General features: G+C 40.1%; 1 protein-coding gene across 11 annotated transcripts in view; it reads left to right on the top strand.

The window, feature by feature from the left end:
- The window catches only part of LOC123500132 (E3 ubiquitin-protein ligase RNF185-like), a 237,748-nt gene that overhangs the window by 140,331 nt on the left and 70,563 nt on the right, over positions 1-26,854 (top strand). For 2 of the 11 annotated variants that reach the window (XM_045248805.1, XM_045248806.1), the window contains exon 5: positions 24,890-24,983. The exons of 8 other annotated variants lie outside the window; for them this stretch is intronic. In XM_045248805.1, the coding sequence (XP_045104740.1) occupies positions 24,890-24,975 (86 nt within the window). In that variant the 3' untranslated portion in view covers positions 24,976-24,983. Of the gene's footprint in view, positions 1-23,631; positions 23,658-24,889; positions 24,984-26,854 lie in introns of those variants that run through there. One more of the 11 variants, XM_045248809.1, reaches the window with a different exon arrangement.

The raw sequence follows: 26,854 nt of genomic DNA, 5'->3' as shown, positions 1-26,854 counted from the left end.
TATTTGTTTCACACCAGTATCTCATATTCTGCTTGTTCACACAGCCCCTAAGGTGAAAATGTGCCTTATCTGAGAAGAACACAAGTGCACCGTTGGGTAAGGTGTCAACCAGCTGCTCACATGATGTTTGTCGGATTACATAATCACGTTACATCAATTGTTGGACCAAAACCATTTTGTATGGGTGAAGATGGAGTTCATCGTGGAGAATTCGACGAAGAGAACGTGTTGACATGCCAAGAGCAGCTGAATGTTTCTGAGCAGAACGCCTGGGGGACTGCAGCATAGACTGGGGGACCCGTTCCACATTCTCAGGTATTCTAATGGTCTTTGTTGGTCCTCCTCTTCTTTTGGACACATTCCCCATTTCTCTGAAGGCATCCACCCACAATGAAATTGATTTGTGATCAGGAACATGGCCTTGAAGAGGAATTCCAAAGTGACATCTGAAGGCACGCTGCACTGTGATGACAGAACGGCCGTTAGAGAAATATGCCTTGACAGCAAAAGCGCGCTCCTTCCTTGACCACTGCATATTTCTAACTGACACTGGAATGAACACAAACCTCCCACCGATCCCCTCCCTGCTAGCCCGTCCTCACTCTACCACAACGCATTTCAAATCGGGAAGTTTCCGTGCCTCACCCTGTATTAATTTGTTCACTGATGATGCCAAATGGCTAAGAGTAATCAAAACTCGAGAAGACTGTTTGCTGCTGCAGGAAGATATAAGCAAAATTTACGATTGGAATAAGAAGTGGAAATTAGAGTTCATTGCCAAGAAATGTCACTTAATGGAATTAGGAAAGAGTAAGAGAAGACCGGTATTGAACTATATGATGGGAGAGGAATAGATAATGAAGAGTAAAGAGGAAAAAGATCTGGGAGTGGTTATACAGGAAAATTTGAACCACGAAAAACACATAAGTAAGATATTTGGATTAACATATAAAACGTTGACTAATATTAGAGTGGCATTTCAATACATGGACAAAGATATGATGAAAAAATTATTATAAGCATGATACGTCCAAAGTTGGAATATGCAGCAGTGGTGTGGTCGCCGAGCTTGAAAAAAGATATAAGAAGATTAGAACAAATCCAGAAGATAGCTCGAAGATGGTGCCGGAACTAAGGGACCTAACATATGAGGAAAGGCTGAAGGAAATGGGACTATCAACCATACAATATAGAAGAGAATGAGGAGACCTAATAACAATGTATAAAATAGTAAATGGCAATGTAAAGATTGGCAAGAAAGACCTGGTGCTGGTGACAAGAATCTAGAAGGACAATAGGACATGTAAAGAAAATTAGGATGAGGGAGGCAGTGTGGAGTATATTGGAAAATACAATTTTCCACATAGGACAGTGGAAAAGTGGCATGTACTGGGTGATGAAGTTGTTACAGCACATAATGTGCATGACTTTAAAGAAAACTGGATAAATGGAGACATGGAAACAGGACACTATGAGACTTGAACTCTGTACAATACAAGTAGGTAAATACACACACACACACACACACACACACACACACACACACACACACACACACACACACAAGTACAAGCATGGAGAGTCCAAGATAAGAAAGATAAGGCTGATTTTCAGGAGATGATTCCAGAACAACTTAAAGAAAAAGAAGAAAATATGACAAGCAAAATGATAGGAGTCCTTAAGACAAAAGAAAATTTAGTTAGAGAAATTGGACAAAGATATGATGAAAAAATTATTATAAGCATGATACGTCCAAAGTTGGAATATGCAGCAGTGGTGTGGTCAGAGCTTGAAAAAAGATATAAGAAGATTAGAACAAATCCAGAAGATAGCTCGAAGATGGTGCCGGAACTAAGGGACCTAACATATGAGGAAAGGCTGAAGGAAATGGGACTATCAACCATACAATATAGAAGAGAATGAGGAGACCTAATAACAATGTATAAAATAGTAAATGGCAATGTAAAGATTGGCAAGAAAGACCTGGTGCTGGTGACAAGAATCTAGAAGGACAATAGGACATGTAAAGAAAATTAGGATGAGGGAGGCAGTGTGTGGAGTATATTGGAAAATACAATTTTCCACATAGGACAGTGGAAAAGTGGCATGTACTGGGTGATGAAGTTGTTACAGCACATAATGTGCATGACTTTAAAGAAAACTGGATAAATGGAGACATGGAAACAGGACACTATGAGCCCCACTTGAACTCTGTACAATACAAGTAGGTAAATACACACACACACACACACACACACACACACACACACACACACACACAAGTACAAGCATGGAGAGTCCAAGATAAGAAAGATAAGGCTGATTTTCAGGAGATGATTCCAGAACAACTTAAAGAAAAAGAAGAAAATATGACAAGCAAAATGATAGGAGTCCTTAAGACAAAAGAAAATTTAGTTAGAGAAATTGGACAAAGATATGATGAAAAAATTATTATAAGCATGATACGTCCAAAGTTGGAATATGCAGCAGTGGTGTGGTCGCCGAGCTTGAAAAAAGATATAAGAAGATTAGAACAAATCCAGAAGATAGCTCGAAGATGGTGCCGGAACTAAGGGACCTAACATATGAGGAAAGGCTGAAGGAAATGGGACTATCAACCATACAATATAGAAGAGAATGAGGAGACCTAATAACAATGTATAAAATAGTAAATGGCAATGTAAAGATTGGCAAGAAAGACCTGGTGCTGGTGACAAGAATCTAGAAGGACAATAGGACATGTAAAGAAAATTAGGATGAGGGAGGCAGTGTGTGGAGTATATTGGAAAATACAATTTTCCACATAGAACAGTGGAAAAGTGGCATGTACTGGGTGATGAAGTTGTTACAGCACATAATGTGCATGACTTTAAAGAAAACTGGATAAATGGAGACATGGAAACAGGACACTATGAGCCCCACTTGAACCCTGTACAATACAAGTAGGTAAATACACACACACACACACACACACACACACACAAGTAATTGATGCCTCATTAAGGGAAGGCGTAGTGCCCCAAGACTGGAAAAGAGCTAACATTGTCCCAATCTATAAATCAGGTAACAAGAGAGACCCATTGAACTATAGACCAGTGTCACTTACAAGTGTGGTAGCTAAGATGTGTGAGAGGGTGGTGAAGACTAGATGGACAGACTTCTTGGAGAAAAATGACATACTTTGTGAGTGTCAATTTGGTTTTAGGAAAGGGCGTTCATGCACGACAAACCTGATATGTTACTATTCGAGGGTGATAGATGTAATACAGGAAAGAGATGGTTGGGCTGATGGAATATATCTGGATTTAAAAAAGGCCTTTGATAAGGTACCACACCAGAGACTGATCTGGAAACTTGAAATGGTAGGAGGAGTGCATGGCAGTTTACTAAAATGGATGGAAGACTTTTGGTAGGAAGAGAAATGAGAACAATAATTAAGGACAGACCATCAGAATGGGGATTGGTGGAGAGTGGAGTTCCACAGGGATCAGTGTTGGCACCAGTAATGTTCGTCTACATAAATGACATGGTGGATGGGGTGTCCAGTTATGTGAGCCTATTTGCAGACGATGCAAAATTGTTACGAAAAGTGAGATGTGACAAAGATTGCGAACTACTCCAGGAAGACTTGGACAGAATATGGAAATGGAGCTGTACATGGCAAATGGAGTTCAACACGACAAAATGCAAGAAAATAGAGTTTGGCAAGAGTGAAAGAAGAATCAGGAGTATGTACAAGATAGGAAATGAAGACATAAAACCAGTCATGAAGAAAAGACCTTGGGGTGACAATTACCAATGACCTATCGCCAGAGAGACATATAAACAAAATAATTGGAGAAGTATTGAACTTATTGAGGAACATAAGAGTGGCGTTCAGATATCTAGATGAAGAAATGATGAAGAAAATAATTACTGCAATGATAAGACCGAGGCTTGAATATGCAACAATACAGTGGGCTCGAACTTAAAGAAACACATAAGGAAACTAGAGAAAGTACAGAGGGCTGCAACGAAAATGGTGCCTGACTTAAGAGATTTGACTTATGAAGACAGACTGAAAAGAATGCAACTTCCGACCCTGGAAAACAGAAGAGAAAGGGGAGACCTGATAGCAATATACAGAGTGATGATTGGCATGGAAAAATGGATAGGGAAGATCTGTGTATGTGGAATGGAAGAATGTCGAGAGGGCATGGGAAAAACTAAAATGGCCACTTATAGGAGAGATGTGAAAAATATAGCTTCCTCATAGAAGGGTGGAAGCATGGAATAGTTTAGACGTGGAAGTGGTCAACGCAAGGAATATTCATGATTTTAAGAAAAAGCTGGACATTAATAGATATGGAGACGGGACAACACGAGCATAGCTCTTTTCCCGTATGTTACAATTAGGTAAATACAATTAGGTAAATACACACACACACACACACACACACACACACACACACACACACACACACACACACACACACACACACACGAGTTATGACAATGTAAAGAAAGACTGTGCCGATATGAAGAAGGAAAATGCAGCATTGAAAGAGGAAGTTAAGCTAATTAAAGTGAATTGCGAAAAATGTGGAGAATCTCTAGGAAAAGTGATGGAGAAGCAGGCTGAATGGAAAAAAAGTCAGGAAGTGGAAAGAAAGGAGGTAAATTACAAAGTTGCAAGTCTGGAAAAGGAAATCAAAGAGTCAGGGGAGAAAACTTTGGGCCTTGCTGAAATTATAGATCAACAGATCATAGAAGAGAAGATAGCTGAGAAAGTGGTGAAGGTTATTAAGTCAAATGAGACATTGGTGAGGGAAACTGTAGACAAAAAGAGATGTGTGGTGATATTTGGTGTGGAGGAGGATAAGACACCGAGTAAAATGGAGAGAGAAAAACATAAAAAGGTGATAAATAATATCATTAATGTGGTGCAGGAGGAGGAAAAGACCTAGTACAAGAAATAGAGGACTTCCATAGAATTGGAAAGTTCACAAGAGAAGGTATGAGGCCAATAAGAATCAAACTTAAGTCACAAAAGGATGTAGATGAATTGGTGGAGAAGTCATGGAGGCTAGCCCAGCAGGAAACAACAAGGAAGATTTGGTTGAGAAGAGATCTCGGTGAAAAGGAAAGAGAAATGTTAAATGAGTTGAGAAAGGAGGCTTTGAAAAAAATGAAGAGAGGACAGAAGAGGAGAAGAAAGAGTTTTCTGGAGAATCTTGGATATGAGACTGAGGAAGTGGTTTATAACCCAGAAAAGTACAGCAAGAAAGGACTAAAGAAACTTACATATGAGCGAAATGTAATGTATTCCAACATAAATGGAGTGATATCGGGATTTTAGAACTCAACGATTACTTGAGGACAAGAACCCAGATATTGTGGGTCTTACTGAAACAAAACTGAGAGAGGAGAAGACCTGATGATGGTTGGAGAAGGAAATATAATGTTTGGAAAAGAAATAGAGTAGGTAAGATGGGAGGAGGAGTGATGTTGCTGGTTAAAAAGATATAAAGGTGGATCAAGTGAAAAAGGTATGGGAAAGGCAGAAGTGCTAAAGATCAGAGCAGAAACTAATGAAGGAAAAAGAGGCACTACATAGTGGTGTACGTACCACCTAAGACAAATGCATGGTCAGTACAGGAATATGAAGAAATGATAAGTGATACAGGAACATGTCTGGAAGAAATGTTGGGTGGCTGTGAACGAACTATAATGATGGGAGATTTTAATTGTAAAGAGGTGTGTTGGGAGGACTGGTCAATGGAAGGATCAGAGACAACATGGGGAAATACACTATTGACACTGGCAATGGAAAATGTGTTAACTCAGTGGGTCAAAGAAGATACTAGGTTTGGAGGAGAGGGAGCATCGTCAAGACTGGACTTGGTCTTTAGTACAGAGCCAATGGTCATTGAGGAGATGAGGGTGGAGTGCCCTTTAGCAAAGAGTGATCATGCAGTTTTGGAGTTCAAGGTGATAGACGAAGAGAAATCTAGAAGAAATGAAGAATATAAAGTGGGAAGATGGAATTATGCCAAGACAGATTTTGGAAACCTAAAGAAATTCTTTCAAGAGACAAATTGGATGAAATTCAAGAGTGCTAAGGAGCAAATGAAAAGTGGAAGGAATTTATAAAAATATACAAAGAAGGTGAGAAAAATTTGTACCAATAAGACAACATAGAGAAGTTGGAAAGCAGGACTGGTTTAACGATAGATGTGAAAAGGCTAGAACAAGAAAAGAGGATGCATGGAAGAGGTGGAGAAGGAAAAGACGGATTAAGCAGTGGGAAAGTTACAAAAGAGCAAGAAATGAATATGTGTTGATTAGAAGAGAAGAAAGAAAGAAACAAGAAAAGGATATAATTGATAAATGTAAAGACCAACCAAGGCTTTTTACAGACATGTGAACAACAACATCAAAAATAGAGAAAGTATTGAAAGTTTAGAAGTAAATGGAGTATGCAGTGAAGATCCCAGGAAATGGCAGAGGCTATGAATGGATGCTTTCGGAAGGTATTCACAAAGGAGACTGCTTTTGACAAACCACTGGTAATGGAACAGAAAGGGATTATGAAGGAGTTTCAAGTAACGGTGGAGGAGATCAAGAACATGATGGGGAGTTTAGAAGTGAGAAAAGCTGTGGGACCTGATGGGGTATCAGGATGGATTTTAAGAGAATGCAGGAGCAATTGGCAGAAAAAGTTTGTGAAGTAATTGATGCCTCATTAAGGGAAGGTGTAGTGCCCCAAGACTGGAAAAGAGCTAACATTGTCCCAATCTATAAATCAGGTAACAAGAGAGACCCATTGAACTATAGACCAGTGTCACTTACAAGTGTGGTAGCTAAGATGTGTGAGAGGGTGGTGAAGACTAGATGGACAGACTTCTTGGAGAAAATGACATACTTTGTGAGTGTCAATTTGGTTTTAGGAAAGGGCGTTCATGCACGACAAACCTGATATGTTACTATTCGAGGGTGATAGATGTAATACAGGAAAGAGATGGTTGGGCTGATGGAATATATCTGGATTTAAAAAAGGCCTTTGATAAGGTACCACACCAGAGACTGATCTGGAAACTTGAAATGGTAGGAGGAGTGCATGGCAGTTTACTAAAATGGATGGAAGACTTTTGGTAGGAAGAGAAATGAGAACAATAATTAAGGACAGACCATCAGAATGGGGATTGGTGGAGAGTGGAGTTCCACAGGGATCAGTGTTGGCACCAGTAATGTTCGCAGTCTACATAAATGACATGGTGGATGGGGTGTCCAGTTATGTGAGCCTATTTGCAGACGATGCAAAATTGTTACGAAAAGTGAGATGTGACAAAGATTGCGAACTACTCCAGGAAGACTTGGACAGAATATGGAAATGGAGCTGTACATGGCAAATGGAGTTCAACACGACAAAATGCAAGAAAATAGAGTTTGGCAAGAGTGAAAGAAGAATCAGGAGTATGTACAAGATAGGAAATGAAGACATAAAACCAGTCATGAAGAAAAAGACCTTGGGGTGACAATTACCAATGACCTATCGCCAGAGAGACATATAAACAAAATAATTGGAGAAGTATTGAACTTATTGAGGAACATAAGAGTGGCGTTCAGATATCTAGATGAAGAAATGATGAAGAAAATAATTACTGCAATGATAAGACCGAGGCTTGAATATGCAACAATACAGTGGGCTCGAACTTAAAGAAACACATAAGGAAACTAGAGAAAGTACAGAGGGCTGCAACGAAAATGGTGCCTGACTTAAGAGATTTGACTTATGAAGACAGACTGAAAAGAATGCAACTTCCAACCCTGGAAAACAGAAGAGAAAGGGAGACCTGATAGCAATATACAGAGTGATGATTGGCATGGAAAAATGGATAGGGAAGATCTGTGTATGTGGAATGGAAGAATGTCGAGAGGGCATGGGAAAAACTAAAATGGCCACTTATAGGAGAGATGTGAAAAAATATAGCTTCCCTCATAGAAGGGTGGAAGCATGGAATAGTTTAGACGTGGAAGTGGTCAACGCAAGGAATATTCATGATTTTAAGAAAAAGCTGGACATTAATAGATATGGAGACGGGACAACACGAGCATAGCTCTTTTCCCGTATGTTACAATTAGGTAAATACAATTAGGTAAATACACACACACACACACACAAGTACAAGCATGGAGAGTCCAAGATAAGAAAGATAAGGCTGATTTTCAGGAGGTGATTCCAGAACAACTTAAAGAAAAAGAAGAAAATATGACAAGCAAAATGATAGGAGTCCTTAAGACAAAAGAAAATTTAGTTAGAGAAATTGCAGAAAAAAGAAGTGTAGTCATATTTGGAATAAAAGAAAAAAATTAAAATATAGACCAAAAAGAGAAAAAGAAGAAATGAAATCAGTCAAAGACCTACTGAAGAATCTAAACAACGAAGATAGGCAGAACTTGGAAGAGGAAGTAGAAGAAATAAACAAAATGGGACCATATCAAGAAGGAAAAACGAGACCAATTAAAATACTACTAAAATCACAAGCAGCAACAGAAGAAATATTATATAGAACAACAAAACTTAGAGAAACAGAAGGCTGCAAGGATATCTATATAAAAAAAAATAGAAATGACGAAGAAAGGAAGAGATACAGTGAACTGGCAGCAGCAGTAAGGGAAAAGAATAATGAAAGGTCAGAAGAGGAGAAGAAGGCATTTTTTTGAAGAATTCTGGGAGACAGGATAGGGAAATGGTATATAAACGAGAAGGAAGAGAAAAAAGTGGAACAAGTTTAACTAAAAATGATAAAGGCAAGAGACTAAAAATGATGTATATGAACATAGATGGGGTGTTATCAAGTAAACTAGAATTAAGAGATTACATAAAGAAAGAAAATCCAGATATTGTATGCCTGGCTGAAACAAAACTAAATAAGGCAATCAAAATAGACTTGGATAATAGGTATAATGTATGGAGAAGAGACAGACTCGGTAAAGGAGGAGGAGGAGTCATGATTATGTTAAGGAAGGAGATAGTGATAAACGAAATGGAATCGGGGGAAGGAAAAGCAGAAGTATTGTATGTTAAGATGCATATTTATAAAAAAGAGTTAACAATCATTGTAACATATGTGCCACCAAAAACAAATTCATGGACCAATCAAGAATATAAAGACATGATAGATGACACAATAAGGAGTCTAACGAGAATCATTAAAGAAAGGAGAAAAGTGATATTAGTAGGAGATTTCAACTGTAAAGAAGTGGACTGGGAAAATTATGAAAGTGGTATGGGGGAAGAAGCCTGGGGAGAAAGATTCTTGAACCTAATGATAGACAATATGATGGACCAGAGAGTAAAGGAATGCACAAGATTCAGAGGAAACGACGAGCTGGCGAGATTGGACCTAGTTTTTACAAGGGGTATACAAATGAATGATGATATAAGATATAAGTGCCCATTGGGAAAGAGTGACCATGCAATATTAGAAATAGATATAGAAGAGGGAAAGGAAGATAGAGACGATACATACAAAGGAGACCGATTAAATTACAGAAAGGCTGATATTGAGAATCTCAAGAACTATTTTAAAAACGTAGACTGGGAGGAGATGGAAAACTCAGAGACAATGCAAGACAAATATAACTTATTTTTGGAAATATGCAAAACAGGAGTCAGGGAATATGTCCCGAAATATAGACCTAAAGAAGAAGGAAAGAAAGATTGGTTTAATGCAAGGTGTGCCAAGGCAAACGAGAAAAGAGATGGAGCATGGAAAAGGTGGAGGAGAAATAGAAATCCAGCAAATAAAGAAAACTTCAAAGCAGCAAGAAATGAATATGTTAAGGTGAGGAAGGAAGAGGAAAAGAACTTCGAAAAAGACATTGTCGAAAAATGTAAGGAGCAACCAAAATTATTCTATAGATTCATAAATGGAAAAAATTAGGCAAAAAGAAACAATAGAAAGGTTAAAAGGAGAGAACGGGATGGTGGAAGACCCAAAAAGTATGGCAGAACTATTAAATAAAAAATTCCAGGAGGTCTTTACTAAGGAATCCAAATTTGAGAGGCCACAGAGTAATAGAGAGACATTCTATATGAAAGAGATTAAAGTAACCAAGCTTGAAATAAAAGAATTCATGAAGGAACTGGATGAAGACAAGGCAATGGGACCAGATGAAGTCTCAGGCAGAATACTGAAAAAATGTAGGGAAGAACTAGCAAGAAATGATGAAGAAATTGATAAGTACTATAATAAGACCCAGATTGGAATATGCAATTGGAATAGCATTTCACTACATGGACAAAGAAATGATGAAGAAATTGATAAGTACTATAATAAGACCCAGATTGGAATATGCAATAGTGTGGATCTCCCATAAAAAAACACATAAGGAAGCTGGAGAGACTACAAAAAATGGCTACAAGAATGGTTCCAGAATTTGAAGGGATGACATATGAGGAGAGACTAAAGGCTATGGATCTACCAACCCTGGAACAGAGAGGGGAGAGAGGGGATCTGATACAAGTTTATAAATTGACCAACGGAATGGACCGAGTGGATAATGAGAAACTGATCCTGAGAGAAGAATAAGACATTCGAAGCACAAGATCGCATAGTAAAAAGCTGAGGAGGGAAAGATGTCTGAGAGATGTTAAGAAATATAGTTTCCTGCAAAGATGTTTTGAGACATGGAACAGTTTGAGTGAAGAAGCGGTGTCAGCAACAAGTGTGCATAGTTTTAAAGAAAAATAGGATAAGTGTAGATATGGAGATGGGGCCACACGAGCGTAAAGCCCAGGCCCTGGAAAACTACAACTAGGTAAATACAACTAGGTAAATACACACACACAGAAGAAGTTGGAAGGACAAAAGGACATGCAATGAAGATTAGGAAAGAGCAGTGTGTGAAGGATATTGGAAAATACAGTTTTCCACATAGAATGGTGGAAAAGTGGAATGCATTGAGTGATGAAGTTGTTACAGTACATAATGTGCATAGCTTTAAAGAAAAATTAGATAAGTATAGATATGGAGACAAAACACTATGAGCCCCACTCGAACCTTTTACAATATAACTAGGTAAATACACACTCATGTAGGTGACTATGAGCTCTGCTCCAACCCTGTAATATACAACTAAGCAATTACCTATATGATTCTCTCTCTCTCTCTCTCTCTCTCTCTCTCTCTCTCTCTCTCTCTCTCTCTCTCTCTCTCTCTCTCTCTCTCTCTCTCTCTCTCTCTCTCTCTCTCTCTCTCTCTCTCTCTCTCTCTCTCTCTCTCTCTCTCTCTCTCTCTCTCTCTCTCTCTCTCTCTCTCTCTCTCTCTCTCTCTCTCTCTCTCTCTCTCTCTCTCTCGATCGATCGATCGATCCTATAGTAGAATTATTGTAATAAAAATTTAATATTGTAAAAGCAAAACATCATTTAATGATGAATTGTATAATGGGGAATACCTGTATATATTAGCTGTGAATTATCATATGTCAAACTCTGAATCACGTGATGAAGATCGCTGATGGTATGCAGTAGTTAACAGTAGTTCTATTATCCATGATAAGAGAGATAGCATTGTGCACTATTATTTTTTGTAGCATTACAGGGGATATATATACTGTTTATTTGGGATAGATTGTTGGATGTTAATTTTTTTTATTATGTGAAAAACAAATTCTCTGTGATTAATGATCTGTAGAGAGTTTGATAATTTTGTTTGTACCAAAAATTCTTGGTGATAAGTGACCTTAGGGAGTGGAGAAACCTTGCTTGTACTAATACAAATTTTCTTTGATTACTGAGCAGAGAAATGTGTAGTTATAGAGCAGGCTTTATGCAGGAAAAAAGTGTAGAGATTGAAACTATGAAAAACTTTTTTTTTTATGTTGAATTTATTTATATTGAACAGTTTTTGCATTCGCATCTCTTTAGTTTTAAGTGATCTTAACATATGGAAATAGTACCCTAAGTATCACCCTCCTAACCCAAGATGATGACCATGATTTGAATCTGTCTACCTGAGGATCCCATAACCCTCATCCTTGAATAATACCATTTTGCCATAGCACCTGGCACCATTGTACCATGGTAGCTGTCTGTGCCACAACAGCCCCTACATTCAATGATTGAGGGTGCATACATGTATTGATGTAATATGCAGTAACATCACCAAATATGATGGCAACAAAACTCACTGTTGAATACTTAAGATAATATTATTAAAGTAAAGTTGTTGGGTGTTGAAGGTGTGTTACCCCACACCACCATCACTGCTCTTTTCTATAATCAGTTATGTGTCATACTTCATGTAGTTCCTGGCTATGTACTAAGTTAGGCTGTCAATATAGCATTTATTTGTTTATTTATTTATTTTTTATTTATTTTTTTATTTTTTTATTTAATGATTATCAATTTCAAAACCAATTAAGCTGATTGCTTCTTATCTGAATTATATCTTATTATGGGTCATAAGTGACTAATGTCACACCACATTGAGCAAGATGATGTTCAAAATGTCTGTTGCATCTCCCCTTGTTTATATTCATTATGATATAGGTCTTATGTATAGCTCTTGTTTATTTTCATTATGATATTAGTCCTGTGTATAGCTCTAATATGGATGAAGATATTACAAAAGTTCATTGGAAAGAGACAAATGAGACAGTTAATAGGACTCAGTAAATGAATGCTTTTATTGAATTCATTCAGTGCATTTGCATCATTATGTGTTATGAAGAAATATGTAAATAGTTTAGAATGGATATAGAATGTAATTTATTACTTAAATCATTTTATTAAGTGTCTGTGATTAATCCATAGAGTAATGCTATTTATGTAATAAGGTTTATTTCACATACGACCTGTTCCTTCTACTATAGGCAATGATTGCATTGTGTCCTTGTGTCTGTCAGTAACTAAAAATCAAACCCCCGTGCACAAGTCAATGTGCTGTTTTCCTATTCCTTCCTTCAGTAGCAATCTTCACACTCTACTTCTCTATTGACACTCCTTGCAGCTACACGCACTGCTCTCCATGTTTTTTTGCTACGCTGTCGGTGTTTTTTTTCTTCTATCAAGATGTCTTCTCATGTGGCTTCTTTTCCACCATCCCCTGCTGAAAGTGATGTGCTGGGGGAAGGCACATGTCACCCAACAGATGGTGTTATCACTGGCGGCCAGCGGTCCGAAGCAGACAGTTCTGGTGTCTCGGGGACTCCACCGCTGGCCCCAGCACACTCTGCCTTCTCTTCTGGTTCCTCCAAAAGGTTGTGTGCACGTCAGGAATGCAGCAGAGCTCTTTCTAACATCTTCCATGACCTTCATACCATATGTATTATGTGTTGAGGTTCTTGTACTGTTTCTTCAAGGTGTGAGGAATGTGCAGGCTGGGATGTCATGATGGTGGACTTGGCCAGGGTTTATCAGGCTAAGTTGGAGCGGCGCCCTTGCTAAACATCAGGGTAGTGTTGGTGCTTTAGGAAGTAGGTTTGGGGCTGGTGACACACCCCACGTTGAGTTGCATGTGGACTCATTGTCTTCAGTGGGTTCCGTCTCCCCTCAGGATTCGGCCTTCCAGGCAGGCCAGGTTCTGCCCTTGGAGGGTCAATTTGCTGCCATGTTTGCTCACAGCTCTCCACTGCCGTCCATGCTTTCTGATATGATTGCTTCTCATGTCTTAACCCTTAAAGTAGGGTGATCGTATATGTACAATTGTAGCGTCGCGTGCGGAGTGGCAGGGATAATTCCGGGAATCATGATTTTTCCGCGCTAAACATTTGAATCTCTCCCCCTCACTATCGGTCCTAGGGCAAGTAGAGGTATCTGGCACCTTTTCTTGCTCATCTGCTTGAGCCTTGAGTCCTATGTTCTCTCACAATAGGTCATCTTTTCCCATTTCGAGGCAACATCTGGCAATCCCGTGACCCGGAGGGAGGAAATGGTACTCCAAGTGATGTTATGTCTGTGTTACTCGGTAGTGACATTGAGGAGTGATGAAAATGAAGACAGTGATTTTTTTATTGAGATAGAAGAAAGTGAAGACTCCAGTAGTGATTTTGATAATGATCTGGGAGACAGAGACCAACCCTCACATCGACGTTCATAAACCTCCTCATGTAGCCTATTCCCCTCGAGCAATGCAGTGGTGTGTTTCACCCATGGATGCCTCTACAAGACTGTGCTTTGTCGGCCAAGTCACGGGAATCCCATTGCTAATAAGAGTTGCCACATTACAATTTCACTTAACCCTCAGCTATCACGCCCAGTTGGGGCCGAAATAGTCGCGCCATAGCCGAATTGATCTTGGCGGAAGGCAGTTTTGGCCAATGAGCGCTCATGACATCATGGCTGGGCGCGCGATAGCAGGCATCTGAGGTCACGATAATGAAATTTTAGCAGCTTTTCATGGGTGCGTGATAGCAATAAAACGCGATAGCTGAAGTCGCGATAGCCGAGGGTTGACTGTATTATCGAAATCCACAATACTTGTAATATATGGTTTCTTTTTCTTTTCTTGTTTTGCACATCATTTCATATATCTGAGTTCACATTTTCTTGACATGGAAGTGCAAAAGTTCCTACTTTTACATCAAATTCAAATGCCCTAAAGGAGAGAGAGAGAGAGAGAGAGAGAGAGAGAGCGCGCGCGGTGTTATCAGAGTTTGGGGGGTATTTCTTAGCGGCGGGTTCTGCCATGAATTTTTTTATATGCAATAACTTTGCTCTCAGAGGTCATAACATGTTAAAAACTACATTGTTGTACTCAGAATAACACAAAGAAATATGTTTTATAAGGAAAAAATATTTTTAGCATTTTTGACAGGTGTGATTTTTCCCCGTTGTAACAGACAGAAAGTAAATCAACACCCCGTACTTTAAGTGTTAATAATCTTGCTAAGCTTCCAGCAAGTTCCTTTTCTCAGGCAGAATGTCCGGCTAGCTCTTGACCAATCTCCCCGTGGCACCTAGCAGAGTGCAAGAGGCACTCCTAGCCAAGGAGGCACAGGAGGTAGCTTGGGACACAGGCCATCGAGTGTTCGTTCGGATAAGCGTGCCACAATGGCAGACGCACCGTCGTTCACGAAACGGTCCCAGGCCAAGGTTGGGGGGAAGCACGAGGTCTGCCTCTCTGTTGCTTCCTTCAGCCCGGGGCCCAGATATGGCTACAAGTGAGGTTCTTGGCCTGCTAGCCTATCTCAGACCTTTGACTGAGGGTTGTACTGCTTGTGGTGATAAGGAGCATCAAGCACATCCAGCCACTCGGTCCAAGGGAGGTGGGGTGTGAGAGACGGCACTGAGTCACCCCTCTCTCCCATCCATAGCGCATCGTCACCACCGTTTAGCTCCACAACAACCTTCTCCACGGCAACCTTCACACCACATCGGTGCGGGTTCAGTGCATGGCTCTCACTCCCCTCTCTATGTTCCTTCCATCACTTGTCCCTCCATGTCGCTGGGTGGGTATTGGAAATCAGTCTGTGGGGAAAAGGAGGGCAATTCCTCAGGTTCAGAAGACTGTCTTCCAGAGTCTTTCCCTACCTTCACAGCCATGATGGACTTTGTCTGTGAGAAGCTTCCAGAAGCCTGTGGTCCGGTGGTACAGGACTACTCTCCCCTTCTCCTGGGCATGCAGAGGAGTGAGGTTCCTACCACAACTTGTAGTGTGTCCTTAAACTCACCCATTTTCTTCCATACACTCTGAAGTCCCATGCTCTATTCAGTCACTCTAAAAGTCACATTTCACATTTTCCTAAAACTATATTTACCCACTATTTGTTTCTGCAGTTTTCCTTCACAATTAACACATACATCTTTTTCCTCCTCACAGACATGTACTTAGACACACACCCATACTATTATAGCATATTATGTTACGAGTTGTTTTTATGTGTTAAGTATTTACAACGACCTGTGATATATTTTTGACAATAAACCTGGAAGAAAGGTTTTTGCTTACCCTTAGGTGAAACCATAATGCTTAGCTTTACTGTTAGGTTTGGGCAAGCAGAGCATTGTGTGGTATCCAACCTGATTGCTCTTAACGGACCTACATGGCTGGGGCTTAGCCACCGTTTGAGCATTATAAAGGGTGAGATTCCTCACAGGCTGGTCAGTTACACATTCCTCACTTAAGGCGTGCTCATTCCATAGATTTCATCAAGCTTCGGAGGAATTGACATGTGCCAACAAGTCCTCTAAGCCATCCTTTGCCAAGTATCCTGTCAGGTGATACTACTGAAGTTATAGGTCTAGCATTGATGAAGGTAGAAGCCTTCCTGCAAAGGTGAACCATGATTTGGTTGAACACCTGACTGTGTGTGGTGACCCGCAGGTATCGCTTTCTCAAGGGGAGGTGATGTGCCTTGAGGAGGCTCTTCTTACCACTCGGGACACACAGAACTTCCCTCATGTCATTGGGTGAGGGACCATTTGCTACACCAACATACACACAGCATTCAATGTGCTACGGTGGACCAAGCAAGGATCACGGCCTTTGCTCTGGCCAACACAAGGGCAGTGAGGAGGGAGTCCTATCATTCACATCTTCCATACCAGTTCAGTTCGGTTTCTAAGGCCCAGCCTCACCACTCAAACATGGACTCGGATCTGCTGTTTGACTTGGCTAGTGTGGAGGCCATTGATCAAGCGCAGCAGGCAGTTTCAGTTTCACTTACTGAGGCGGCAGCCAAGGCTCTCATCGAAACAAAGCCAAGAACAAGAACACCGCTTGTGGATAAATATCCGCGCCCTTCCACCTCTGCTGACTCTTGCCCTCATCCTGGTCCAACCCAACAACGGTTCTTCAAACCGCACTTCCACCCTCGCACTTTCCATGATTCTGGACGTCCCTCTTCGAGACAAAGATCCAGACATTTTGGAAATGACTCCCCTTCTCCAACTTCTACAATTGGAGGCTGCCATGCCCGACATCAGCCCACCAGGGGGGACATGGGGGCAGAAGAGTGGGTTTTACGAGTTCTTCACGAAGGGTACAAGATCACTTACCACTCCTTTCCTCCAGTGTCTCAGGTGCCTCAGCACTTGGGCTTCTACTTGACAGATTCTGAGCGAGGCAGGGCTCTGATGGAGGAAGTAACAGCTCCCCTCAACAAGAACGCAGTGGAGGAGGCTCCTCCTACACCAGGGTTCTACAGTCGGCTGTTCGTGGTTCCCAAGGTGATGGGAGGATTTTGTCCAATCATCGACCTCTCCTTCCTCAATCAATGTATTACCACAATGAAGTTCAAAATGTAAATCATCCACATGGTACTGGCTGCCGTCCGCCAACATGATTGGATGGTGTCGGTCGACCTGAAGGACACTTACCTGCAAGTTTCTGTCCATCCCCAGAGCAGATGGTTCCTTTATTTTGGTTGGGGCGAATGTATGCTCCAGTTCTGATTACTGTGGTTCGGCCTGTCTATGGCTCCACAGGTATTCACCAGTATTATGGCACCTGTTTCCACGGAGTTACATAGGCAGGGCATCCACATTGTACAGTATCTGGACAACTGGCCTCTCTTGGCATCATCTTACCAAGAGGCTCTCAACTCAACCCAAGTCCTGCTTCAGCATTGTGCCTGCCTCAGGATCTGCATCAATTACAACGAATCTTGCTTATGGCTGGCTTAGGAGATTGTCTACTTGGGAGTCAACATTTAGACTCCTCTTTTGAAGTCTTTCCCAACACAGACCTGAGTGGACAATCTTCTCTCTCATCTTTCATGGATTCATGACTTCCGCCTGCCAAAGAATGGTTAATGCTACTGGGCCTCATGGCTTCCCTCACTCACCTGGTTCCAGGGCCTCAGTTGCGTATGTGGAGCCTACAGTTTTGCCTTCGCTCTCAATGGTCCAGCTCAACGAAAGACAACTTGATCCAAATCAGCTGGACTCCCGACAATCTTGTGGACCTACAGTGGTGGATGAGGGAATCCAATCTTCTCACTGGCAGGGATCTCTAGGACCTGGTGCCAGATTTTCTGGTGTACACAGATGCCTCCATACACAGTTTTGGCTGCTCCCTCCTTCATTACACCGTGGGCAGACTCTGGTCTGAAGACGAAGCATCTCTCCACATCAGTGTTCTGGAACTTTGAGCAGTTTGACTTGCTCTACTATACTTCCAACACATCCTCCAGGGCAAGATGGTGGGAGTGTTTGTAGACAATATCACAGCTCTGGTGTATTTCTCTTACCACGGGGATACTCACTCTTCAACACTCAACGATGAAGCGCAGCAGACGTTGCGTTGGACAGAGGACAGAGCTATTGTTCGCAGGCCTCAATTCATCAGTGGATCTTGCAACATGGTGGCAGATTCCCTCACCTGGGAGTCACAGGTCTTTTCCACAGAGTGGACTCTTCACCACGATGTATGTCGAGCCCTGTGGCAACTTTGGGGGATGCCTCGTGGATCTATTCGCCACCAGCCAGAATTTCAGGCTCCCTGCATTTGTCTCTCCAATCCCAGATTCCATGGCCATTGTCATGAATGCTTTTCTCTTCTCTTGGGACCACATGGGTCTATATGCCTTTCCACCGTTTCTGGCGATCAGGCAACCTCTGTCCAAGCTCCGGTTGTCACAGGGGACATCCATCATCCTCATTGCACCACTCATTGCACCATTCTAGGCACGTAAGGAATGGTTCCCAGATCTGCTACAGGCGACCATCGACACTCCCTGCCTCCTCCCAACACGGACAGACCTGCAGCAGCCTCACTTCCATTGCTTCCATGCCATTTCCACGTGCTTCAGCTGACCTCATGGAAACTGTCTAGCGACTCCTCTGTTATCAGGGCTATTCCCAAAGAGTTACGAAGCTCCTGGTGGGATCTTGACGGCGTTCAACCATTGTGAATTACCCTCCAGTAAAAAAATTTGCTGACTTCCTTCTCCACTTGCACCATGACTGTCACCTTTTGCTATCGGCAGTGAAAGGATACAAGGCTAGTGTCTTCTGTCTGAAAGGTTTTGACCTCTTCTCAACCTCTCTTACAGGAGGTCATTTGCACCTGTGGGCAGAGAGTATGCTGGCCAATGCCCACAGTGCCCCCTTGGAATGTGGACGTTGTCTTATGGCACCTTGTTGGTGCTCCCTTTGAGCCATTAGACCAGTCCTCTCTCCGGTTCTTGACCCAGAAGACTCTCTTTCTTTTGGCTCTGGCAACAGCCAAGAGAGTTGGGGAAATTCAGGCTCTGTCCACTCAGGTTGCAGTTCAGGGTCATGACATGATGCTGTTTTATCTTCCTGATTTTGTTGCCAAGACAGAGGCCCCATCTAATCCACTTCCCGGGAGTTCGTTCTGACAAGTCTTTCAGAGGCTGTCTGCTCCAATAACAATGAACAGCTCCTCTGTCCTGTTTGTGCTCTGCGGTGGTACCTTCACAGGACGTCCCTGTCCTAGGCACCTTTTTCTCTCGGTCCAAGACCACATTTGCCCTCTCTCCAAGACAGCCATCTCTTACTTCTCCAGCAGTTGACACGGGCAGCTCATGAGGATTTTCCTGATCACCTGGGACCTACACTCTGGGTAAGAGCACACAATGTGTGGAGTGTGGCAACGTCGTTACTGTGTCCACTAACAAGGTAATGGCTGACGTAAATGGCAGTCATCTGCTGACGAACGCAGTCTGTTTTTGCCACTCACTACCTTAGGGCAGTCCACAGGGTCCAGGATGGGATCTTTTCCCCGGAACCCATCATGGCGGCTGGCAGCATCGTCCCTTAACGTCTGCTGCTTTGTGCCACACTCCTATTGGAAGACGCTACGACGGCACTACCCAGTGTTCTTCCCTGCATGACTTACACACATGCCTGGTAAGAGTCACAAATCCTTGTGGACATTTTCACCCATGGTCAACCCCTTACTCAGCATTGCTCCACCGCTTAAGTGTGGGAATCTTTCTATAGTAGAGGGAACAGGTATTATGTGAAATAAATGACATTTCTCTAACTAAAATGTATCTTTTCACTTACCTGTTCCTTCTACACACACTCCCGCCCTTCCTCCCCATACAGTGTTTTTCTTTTGAGTTTTTTTCTCATGGTCATAGAGAAGTGGGATGTGAAGATTGCTACCGCAGGGAGGAATAGGAAAACAGCACATCAACTTACATCCGGGGGGTTAATTTTTTAGTCACTGACAGACTCAAGGAGACAATGTGTTCATTGCCTATAGAAGAAGGAACAGGCAAGTGAAAAACTACATTTTAGTCATAAAAATGTCATTTTATGTTCAGTGATAAATTGATGCCAAAGAAAGCAAACCAATTATTAATAATTGAAACAATGGAAAAAAAACGGCAGTTAGTACTAGATCTTTAGAAGAGTTTATCTTTTTATTTATTAGTTTATTCATTAATCTTATTTATTTTTTTTATTCAACTAGAGATTTATAGATAACTTTTTAATCAGTTGTCACCAGGTACCAAGAAATTAAATAAAATTAGCTGATATTAAAAAGTTGGTTTAATCATCATCCTTTAATCAGTATGGTGTATGTACTAAAACCACTCTTTATATTAAAGTATTATATCCATTCTACACTACGATTATACTTACATCTTTATGTCACAATCCTTGTGCTTCCTTTTATCTTAACTTCCTCTGCTCTCTAACATTTGAGACCAAAAATTAAACTCACTCATGCTGCCACATCAACCTTCTCGATAAAAGCAAGGCTCTTCTTTAGATACAATTCTGAGGTGTCATGATATCTTCTATTTATCTTTATTAATTGCTACAGTGATCATGGTTTTAGATCTGACATCTCTTTAGTAAAACTTTACCTCACTTCATCCAAGCCTCACCTATTCCTTATAGAGATTGAGGTATCTGAGGCCACTGACAGTAATCCTTTTTCTGTTATTGTATACTTCCCCTGTTTTCAGTAGTGGTTATGTTTGTGTTGATAATAATTTTACTGCTCATATATTCATGCTCTTCATGTTCATGTTTCTGAGGCTGAAGAATTTTCCACCATCTGGATAAGACTTTATTGTTACAAATTAATTCTCCCCCCTCCCCCCCCCTCTCTCTCTCTCTCTCTCTCTCTCTCTCTCTCTCTCTCTCTCTCTCTCTCTCTCTCTCTCTCTCTCTCTCTCTCTCTCTCACCTAACTCCTTTGACTGTATAAAGTTCTATATTTACTTGACTTCTTAATGGAACACATTCTTATCATTTCCCTAATGCTGAATCTCCATACTCAGAGATTTCACTACCAACTTGAGCTATCTTCGTTTCATTGACCAATATAGTTAACAGCCATTTAACTTAGGTATAGTACAGTGAATGCAGACCCAAATAAGCCGGAAATTGGTTATGTTGGACATTTTCATGTTTTTTTTTTTTTTTTTTTTTTTTCAAGTTTTATCTTGAGAGCACTGGTAAATATATTTTTGTCTTTTGATTGAGTAAGTAATTTTAAGCCACTCTTTGTATATGCTGCTAAAATACCACTGATAGGTTTTTCATCATCCTAGTGATATGAAGAGTTGTCTGAGCCATTATGTATGTGAAATGGGTGTGTGTGCTGTGGCACTGCTGGTCAGGCTGCTGATGCCAAGATCTGGGTTATGCAGCTGACAGCAGATGTGTGACTGTCTCTCCCTCAGCTTTCATTCACTCTGTATCCCTTATTGTTGTTTCGTAACTCTACCATAGCTTCTAAAAGCAAGGCTGTGTCTTGCATGTCAATTAAGATGCTGAGGATGTTGTTAATGGCAGATAAAATGGCTGTTATAGAGGACCATGAGAGACGTGTGAGGTATGCTGTGCTGTGTGTGTGTATGTGTGTGTGCATGTGCTATGCATGTAGAACTTATTTATGTAATGCATTACAAAGACCTTTTCAACTGTTAATGGTAACAGGCATGCAAAATCTGAAAAGAAAATCTCCTAGGTAACTCTAATTTTCAGATAACTTGGATTAGGCTTACACAGAGATTATTGTTTTTTTTTATGCCACCTTAAACAATTGATACACCTCCATATTCCTGATTGCCTTAGAGATCCACCCAACATTCTCAATATTTTCATACTATCTAATCCTTCACCTTATTCTGTCAAACTTTCAAACTATTTTTCAAATTATAATTCTATTTTTGTATCCTGTCTCATCACTCCAGTATTGTCTCAGGATATATCAAAGTGGAGGTGTTTCTGGCACTACAAGTCTGCTTAGTTAGAGGATCCAAGGTGGTACTATTTTGATTTTCTTGGGAATTACTGTTTCTCCTCTGAAAAGGATCCTTCTCTTTGTGCAGAGCAGATTACTAAGGTGAACAACTCAGCATGGAGGCACTTTCCACATCCCAAAGCTCAAAGCTCTGCTTCAACTTAGCTTGCTTCTCATGTAAGCTGTCCAAGAAGATGATACAATAGCCTTCCATTCCTGGCAACTCTTGCTCTTTATATTTCATCTCAAAATCATGCAAAATCTGTCCTCAATTTGCCAAAACTTGCTTCTTCAGTAAGAAATGTCAAAATCTTTTAAGCTCTCTTGAGACACTTCTACAGTTCTTCCTCTATTTGTTGTTGAGATGGTCATCTTATTCTAGTTTTTGAGGCTCAGATGGTTAGCACGGTCCTTTGGTGGTACTTGCTGGATTTTGGGAGTGACACTATTTCAGAAGTTCATGTCATGCCTGAGAACTCTTCATTTCTTTCTAGCCAAAGCTTGTTAAAGGGCCATTCTTTAACCCTTTAACAGAAACAACCAATTTCACTCACTAATTGTGTCCTCACTCCATTTGAACCCACTGCAAAAATATTGCAAAAAATATATATAGATCATCTTTATTGAGTTACACTTGATCAGATTTAAAAAAGAAAACATCTTGTCAGACAATGAAAGTGAAAACATACAAATTTATGTTCATATTTGATTTTCATGATTTATTTTTAAAAGATATTGAAAAAAATAGTGACTTTGCCATATAGTGTATAAATAGGAATTCCTTGGAATTAAAAGTAAGAAAATTGAATTTTCTCAAACTAAAATTATTGCACTTTCTAAGAAATAGTGTATAATTCCTAGTTTACTTCCCAGTTGTGGTGTCTCTGACAAAATGAAAATGAACAATCTTTGTTTCTAATTTTGATATATAAACAGTTAAATAAACAGAACATGCATACCCACAACATGGTTTATCATAATAACTTTTGCTTGAACATATTATTGAAACCATTATTTTTAAATTATGTATAAATTGTATGCTCTCCATTGCAATTGTGGTGCTCTGAACCAAAGAAAGGTGATTCTTGAAAATGTAATTTTCTATAAAAAATGAAGTCAGCTGTGACTGGCTAATAGGCTTCAGTGAATGTTATTGCACCAGTGAGACATACAGTTTCCTCAGCCGACAACTACTGTATTGTCATCAGACAATCCACAGGGATGTCACAAGTCAAATTTACCTATGAAAGAAATCAGAAGAAAAAATAGTAAAAACTATTACACACATGTAGAACGAGGGAACAATTGTAGCAGGACTCTTATCAAATCCCAGTGAACTTAGCATGAGTTAGAGGTACTACTGCCATGTATATCACATATACGGGCCTATAAACAATGTTTTCCCCCCTACATATGTTCATGAGTTGATATTTCATAAACAGACTTTTTTGGTCCACCTGGTGTCACAGCCTTTACCTAGGAAGAAAAGAGCATTACCAAGGAGCTCAGCTGTCTTCCTCTAGATCTGATGACCAACAAACACTTGACTCAGACCCATAGACCTCGAAGCTAAGTGTGCAGGAAAATGGCACGCTCTTTTCAAAACCACTAATTCCTGACTCCAGGTGGAGTCACGTTCCCATTTAAGGTTAACAGTGACAGAGTCAGTTGAGGTCTTGGCCACTGCAAGGATTATGTATTTTTTTATGTTTTTAGTGAGGTCCATCACCAAAAATTGCCTCTTGAAAACAGACGTAATCCCATTTAATGTTATGATATTACTACCATCACAGCTATTAGAACAGCTTCTATCATTGGGTTGGCTACTTAATGTTCCATTAGATGTATTTTTGCATCATGTTGAATCTTTAATATTAATTACTGGTAGTGTCATTGCCCATCCAAGGCAAAAATATTAGTATGTACAGTAATAATTATGTAATACATGGCATTGCAAGCAAGATGTTTACCACTTTTGCTGTTGTCTCAACCATAACATGGCCAAATAGGAACATCAAAAATTTGATGAAATTGTAAAAAAGTTGAGGAAATAACTGCTATTAGTACAGTGTTAGTAGGAACTTGATCATGAATATGCCTGATGGTGTACTGAAGATCAGATGGTCAAGATTATGGCACTATTTGTTTCATTGTTATCCTTCTTAGATCAGTTAAGCCTGCATATTAAGTTTTATTTATGTTGTCTTCAGGTGATTTTATTATATTATATTGATGTTATTATGGGAGGGCATAAGAAGCATATAGATATGCATATATTATTTTGTAATATAATGTTTTTGCTTAATTATATAGCTTTAGTCTAGAGGATTACTTTCTTTTAAAATGATAGGAAAAGGGTGATAATGATTTTGTTTATTTTCTATCACTGTATACAGCAGCCTAGCAATGGAATGAGTCAATTCATGAATTTAATGTTTGTGAACCTTTTATGTTCATCCACAAAGTAAATTTATTATTACATCTGCATTGTTTTCCAAATTAAATAGTAGGAATTATTTTCTTTGTAATAATAATCAGGTTTGTTAAATTAATTCTTTTAAAGAAAAACAGGCATGTTTGATGACATATTACAAAAGTAATGTCATATATTCAGTTAAGTGGTTAAAAATGTGATCAATGACTATAGTCATCAATAAGGGTAAAGAGAGTATCTGCCACCACCCTGCCCTCAGGGCATGCTACTGACTCATTCCATTGCTGTTGCAGAAATGGAGAGGGAGTTGCCGCAGCTCCTGCAATATATTTTGCTCATAATGGCCTTCTTCTTCTATTGGAATCTCTTCTTTGGCTGACCAACAAGGTATTTTACAGATCACACATATTTTGATGAATTGAATCAAAAGTAGATCACCGACCACAAAAATTTGGATGGCTGTTGTTTGGTGTTGTTTTTATTGTTAGAGTAGCAAAAATTATTATATCCATGTGAATTTTTATAAACATTTTGAAAAGTGTGTGTATGTGTGTCTGAATGTACTGTATTTTATGTCTTACATTCTGTGTGTGTGCATTGTTTATTTAGTGGTTTGCAGCAAAAGAATGTTAAAAAATTAACCACTCTATTGCATATTTTATACACCTTATTATCCAGCTTTACCTTAAATTATTTGACAGCACTTGCATGGATTAGGTATGCAACTACATAATTTGAAATTTGCATGCTTCTGTAGTGTTATATATATATATATATATATATATATATATATATATATATATATATATATATATATATATATATATATATACAAGGTCTATTCAAAAAGTATGCAACCTTGGTGCATAAAGAAAAGAATTGTGTACTTTTCAAAAACTGTATTTAATTACCTTCAAAGTACTCTCCCAGCAGTCCTGCCGCTATTGGTAACATTTCTGGAATACTGAAATTGGAATGTTGTAGAGCTTTGCCGTCATTTTTTCAATTTCCTCTCTCGACTCAAAGCGCTTCCCTTTCAGGGTTGTTGTGATGACTGAAATTTTGTTTCTGGGTCATATCAATATGCCCATGTCTCATCACCAGTAATGATGGTCTTCATGAAGTTAGAGTCACTGTTAGCACAGTCAAGCAGGTCATGTGCAATTCCCAGGCAGAATTGTTTCTGCTGTTCCACCAGCAACTTGGAAACAAATTTTGCAGGCACTCGTCGCATGGCCAGATCTTCTGTTAAAATTGTATGAAATGATCCTGTTCTTATTCCTACATCTCTGACAATCTCGTTGATGGTTATATGACAGACATCCTTCACTATTCGATGAATATTCGCAATTAATTCTTTGTTCTTCCTGGTGGATGGCCTCCCAGACCATGACTTGCTCTCGCTGAAGTTTGTTCTTGCTTTAAGTAGTTACACCACTCCTTTATCTGTGCTATTCCCATGGCTTCATTGCCAAAGGCCTGCTGAATCTCCTGGATAGTTTGCACTTGCGTAGCACCAAGCTTGTGGCAGAACCTAATGCAGTAGCACTGTTCATGCAATTTGACATGTTGTGTAAGGACAATAATCTGACAAGCATGTGCTGGATGTCTGCACATAACAGAGATGATAGTGTCTGGCATGGGTGGTGTACATTCCTCATTTTTTTTCTCAACCTAAACCTTCTAAACCTTGGTTTAACACAGCCTGTTCTCATGCTATACATGATAGAGAGGTTGCCCACAAAAGGTACTTGAACCTTCCATCTCCTGAATCTCATGCACTTTATATTTCTGCCTAGAATCATGCCAAGTCTATTCTTCAACTTGCCAAACACTCCATAAATAAAAAATGTCAAAATCTTTCAAACTCCAACTCCCCTCTTGACTTCTGGCATCTGGCCAAAAACATCAATAACTTCATCTTTCCCTCCTTTATTTCATCCTGATGGAACCAGTGCCATCTCATCTGTCTCTAAAGCTAAACTCTTCTCTCAAACCTTTGCTAACAACTCCACCTTGGTTGATTCTGGTGTCCCGCCCTCTCCTCCTCCCTCTGACTATTTCATGTCTTCAATTAAAGTTCTTTGTAATGATGTTTTCCATGCCCTCGCTGGCCTAAACCCTCAGAAGGTTTATGGACCTGATGGGGATACCTCCTCTTGTTCTCAAAACTGTGCTTCCATGTTTGCACCTTGCCTGGCCAAACTCTTTCAACTATGTCTATCAACTTCTAGCTTTCCTTCTAACTGGAAGTTTGC

Source organism: Portunus trituberculatus, chromosome 50, assembly GCF_017591435.1.
Source record: "Portunus trituberculatus isolate SZX2019 chromosome 50, ASM1759143v1, whole genome shotgun sequence".
Taxonomy (NCBI): domain Eukaryota; kingdom Metazoa; phylum Arthropoda; class Malacostraca; order Decapoda; family Portunidae; genus Portunus; species Portunus trituberculatus.
The sequence above is the reverse complement of the archived record's forward strand: the minus strand, read 5'-3'. Positions and strand labels throughout refer to the sequence as shown.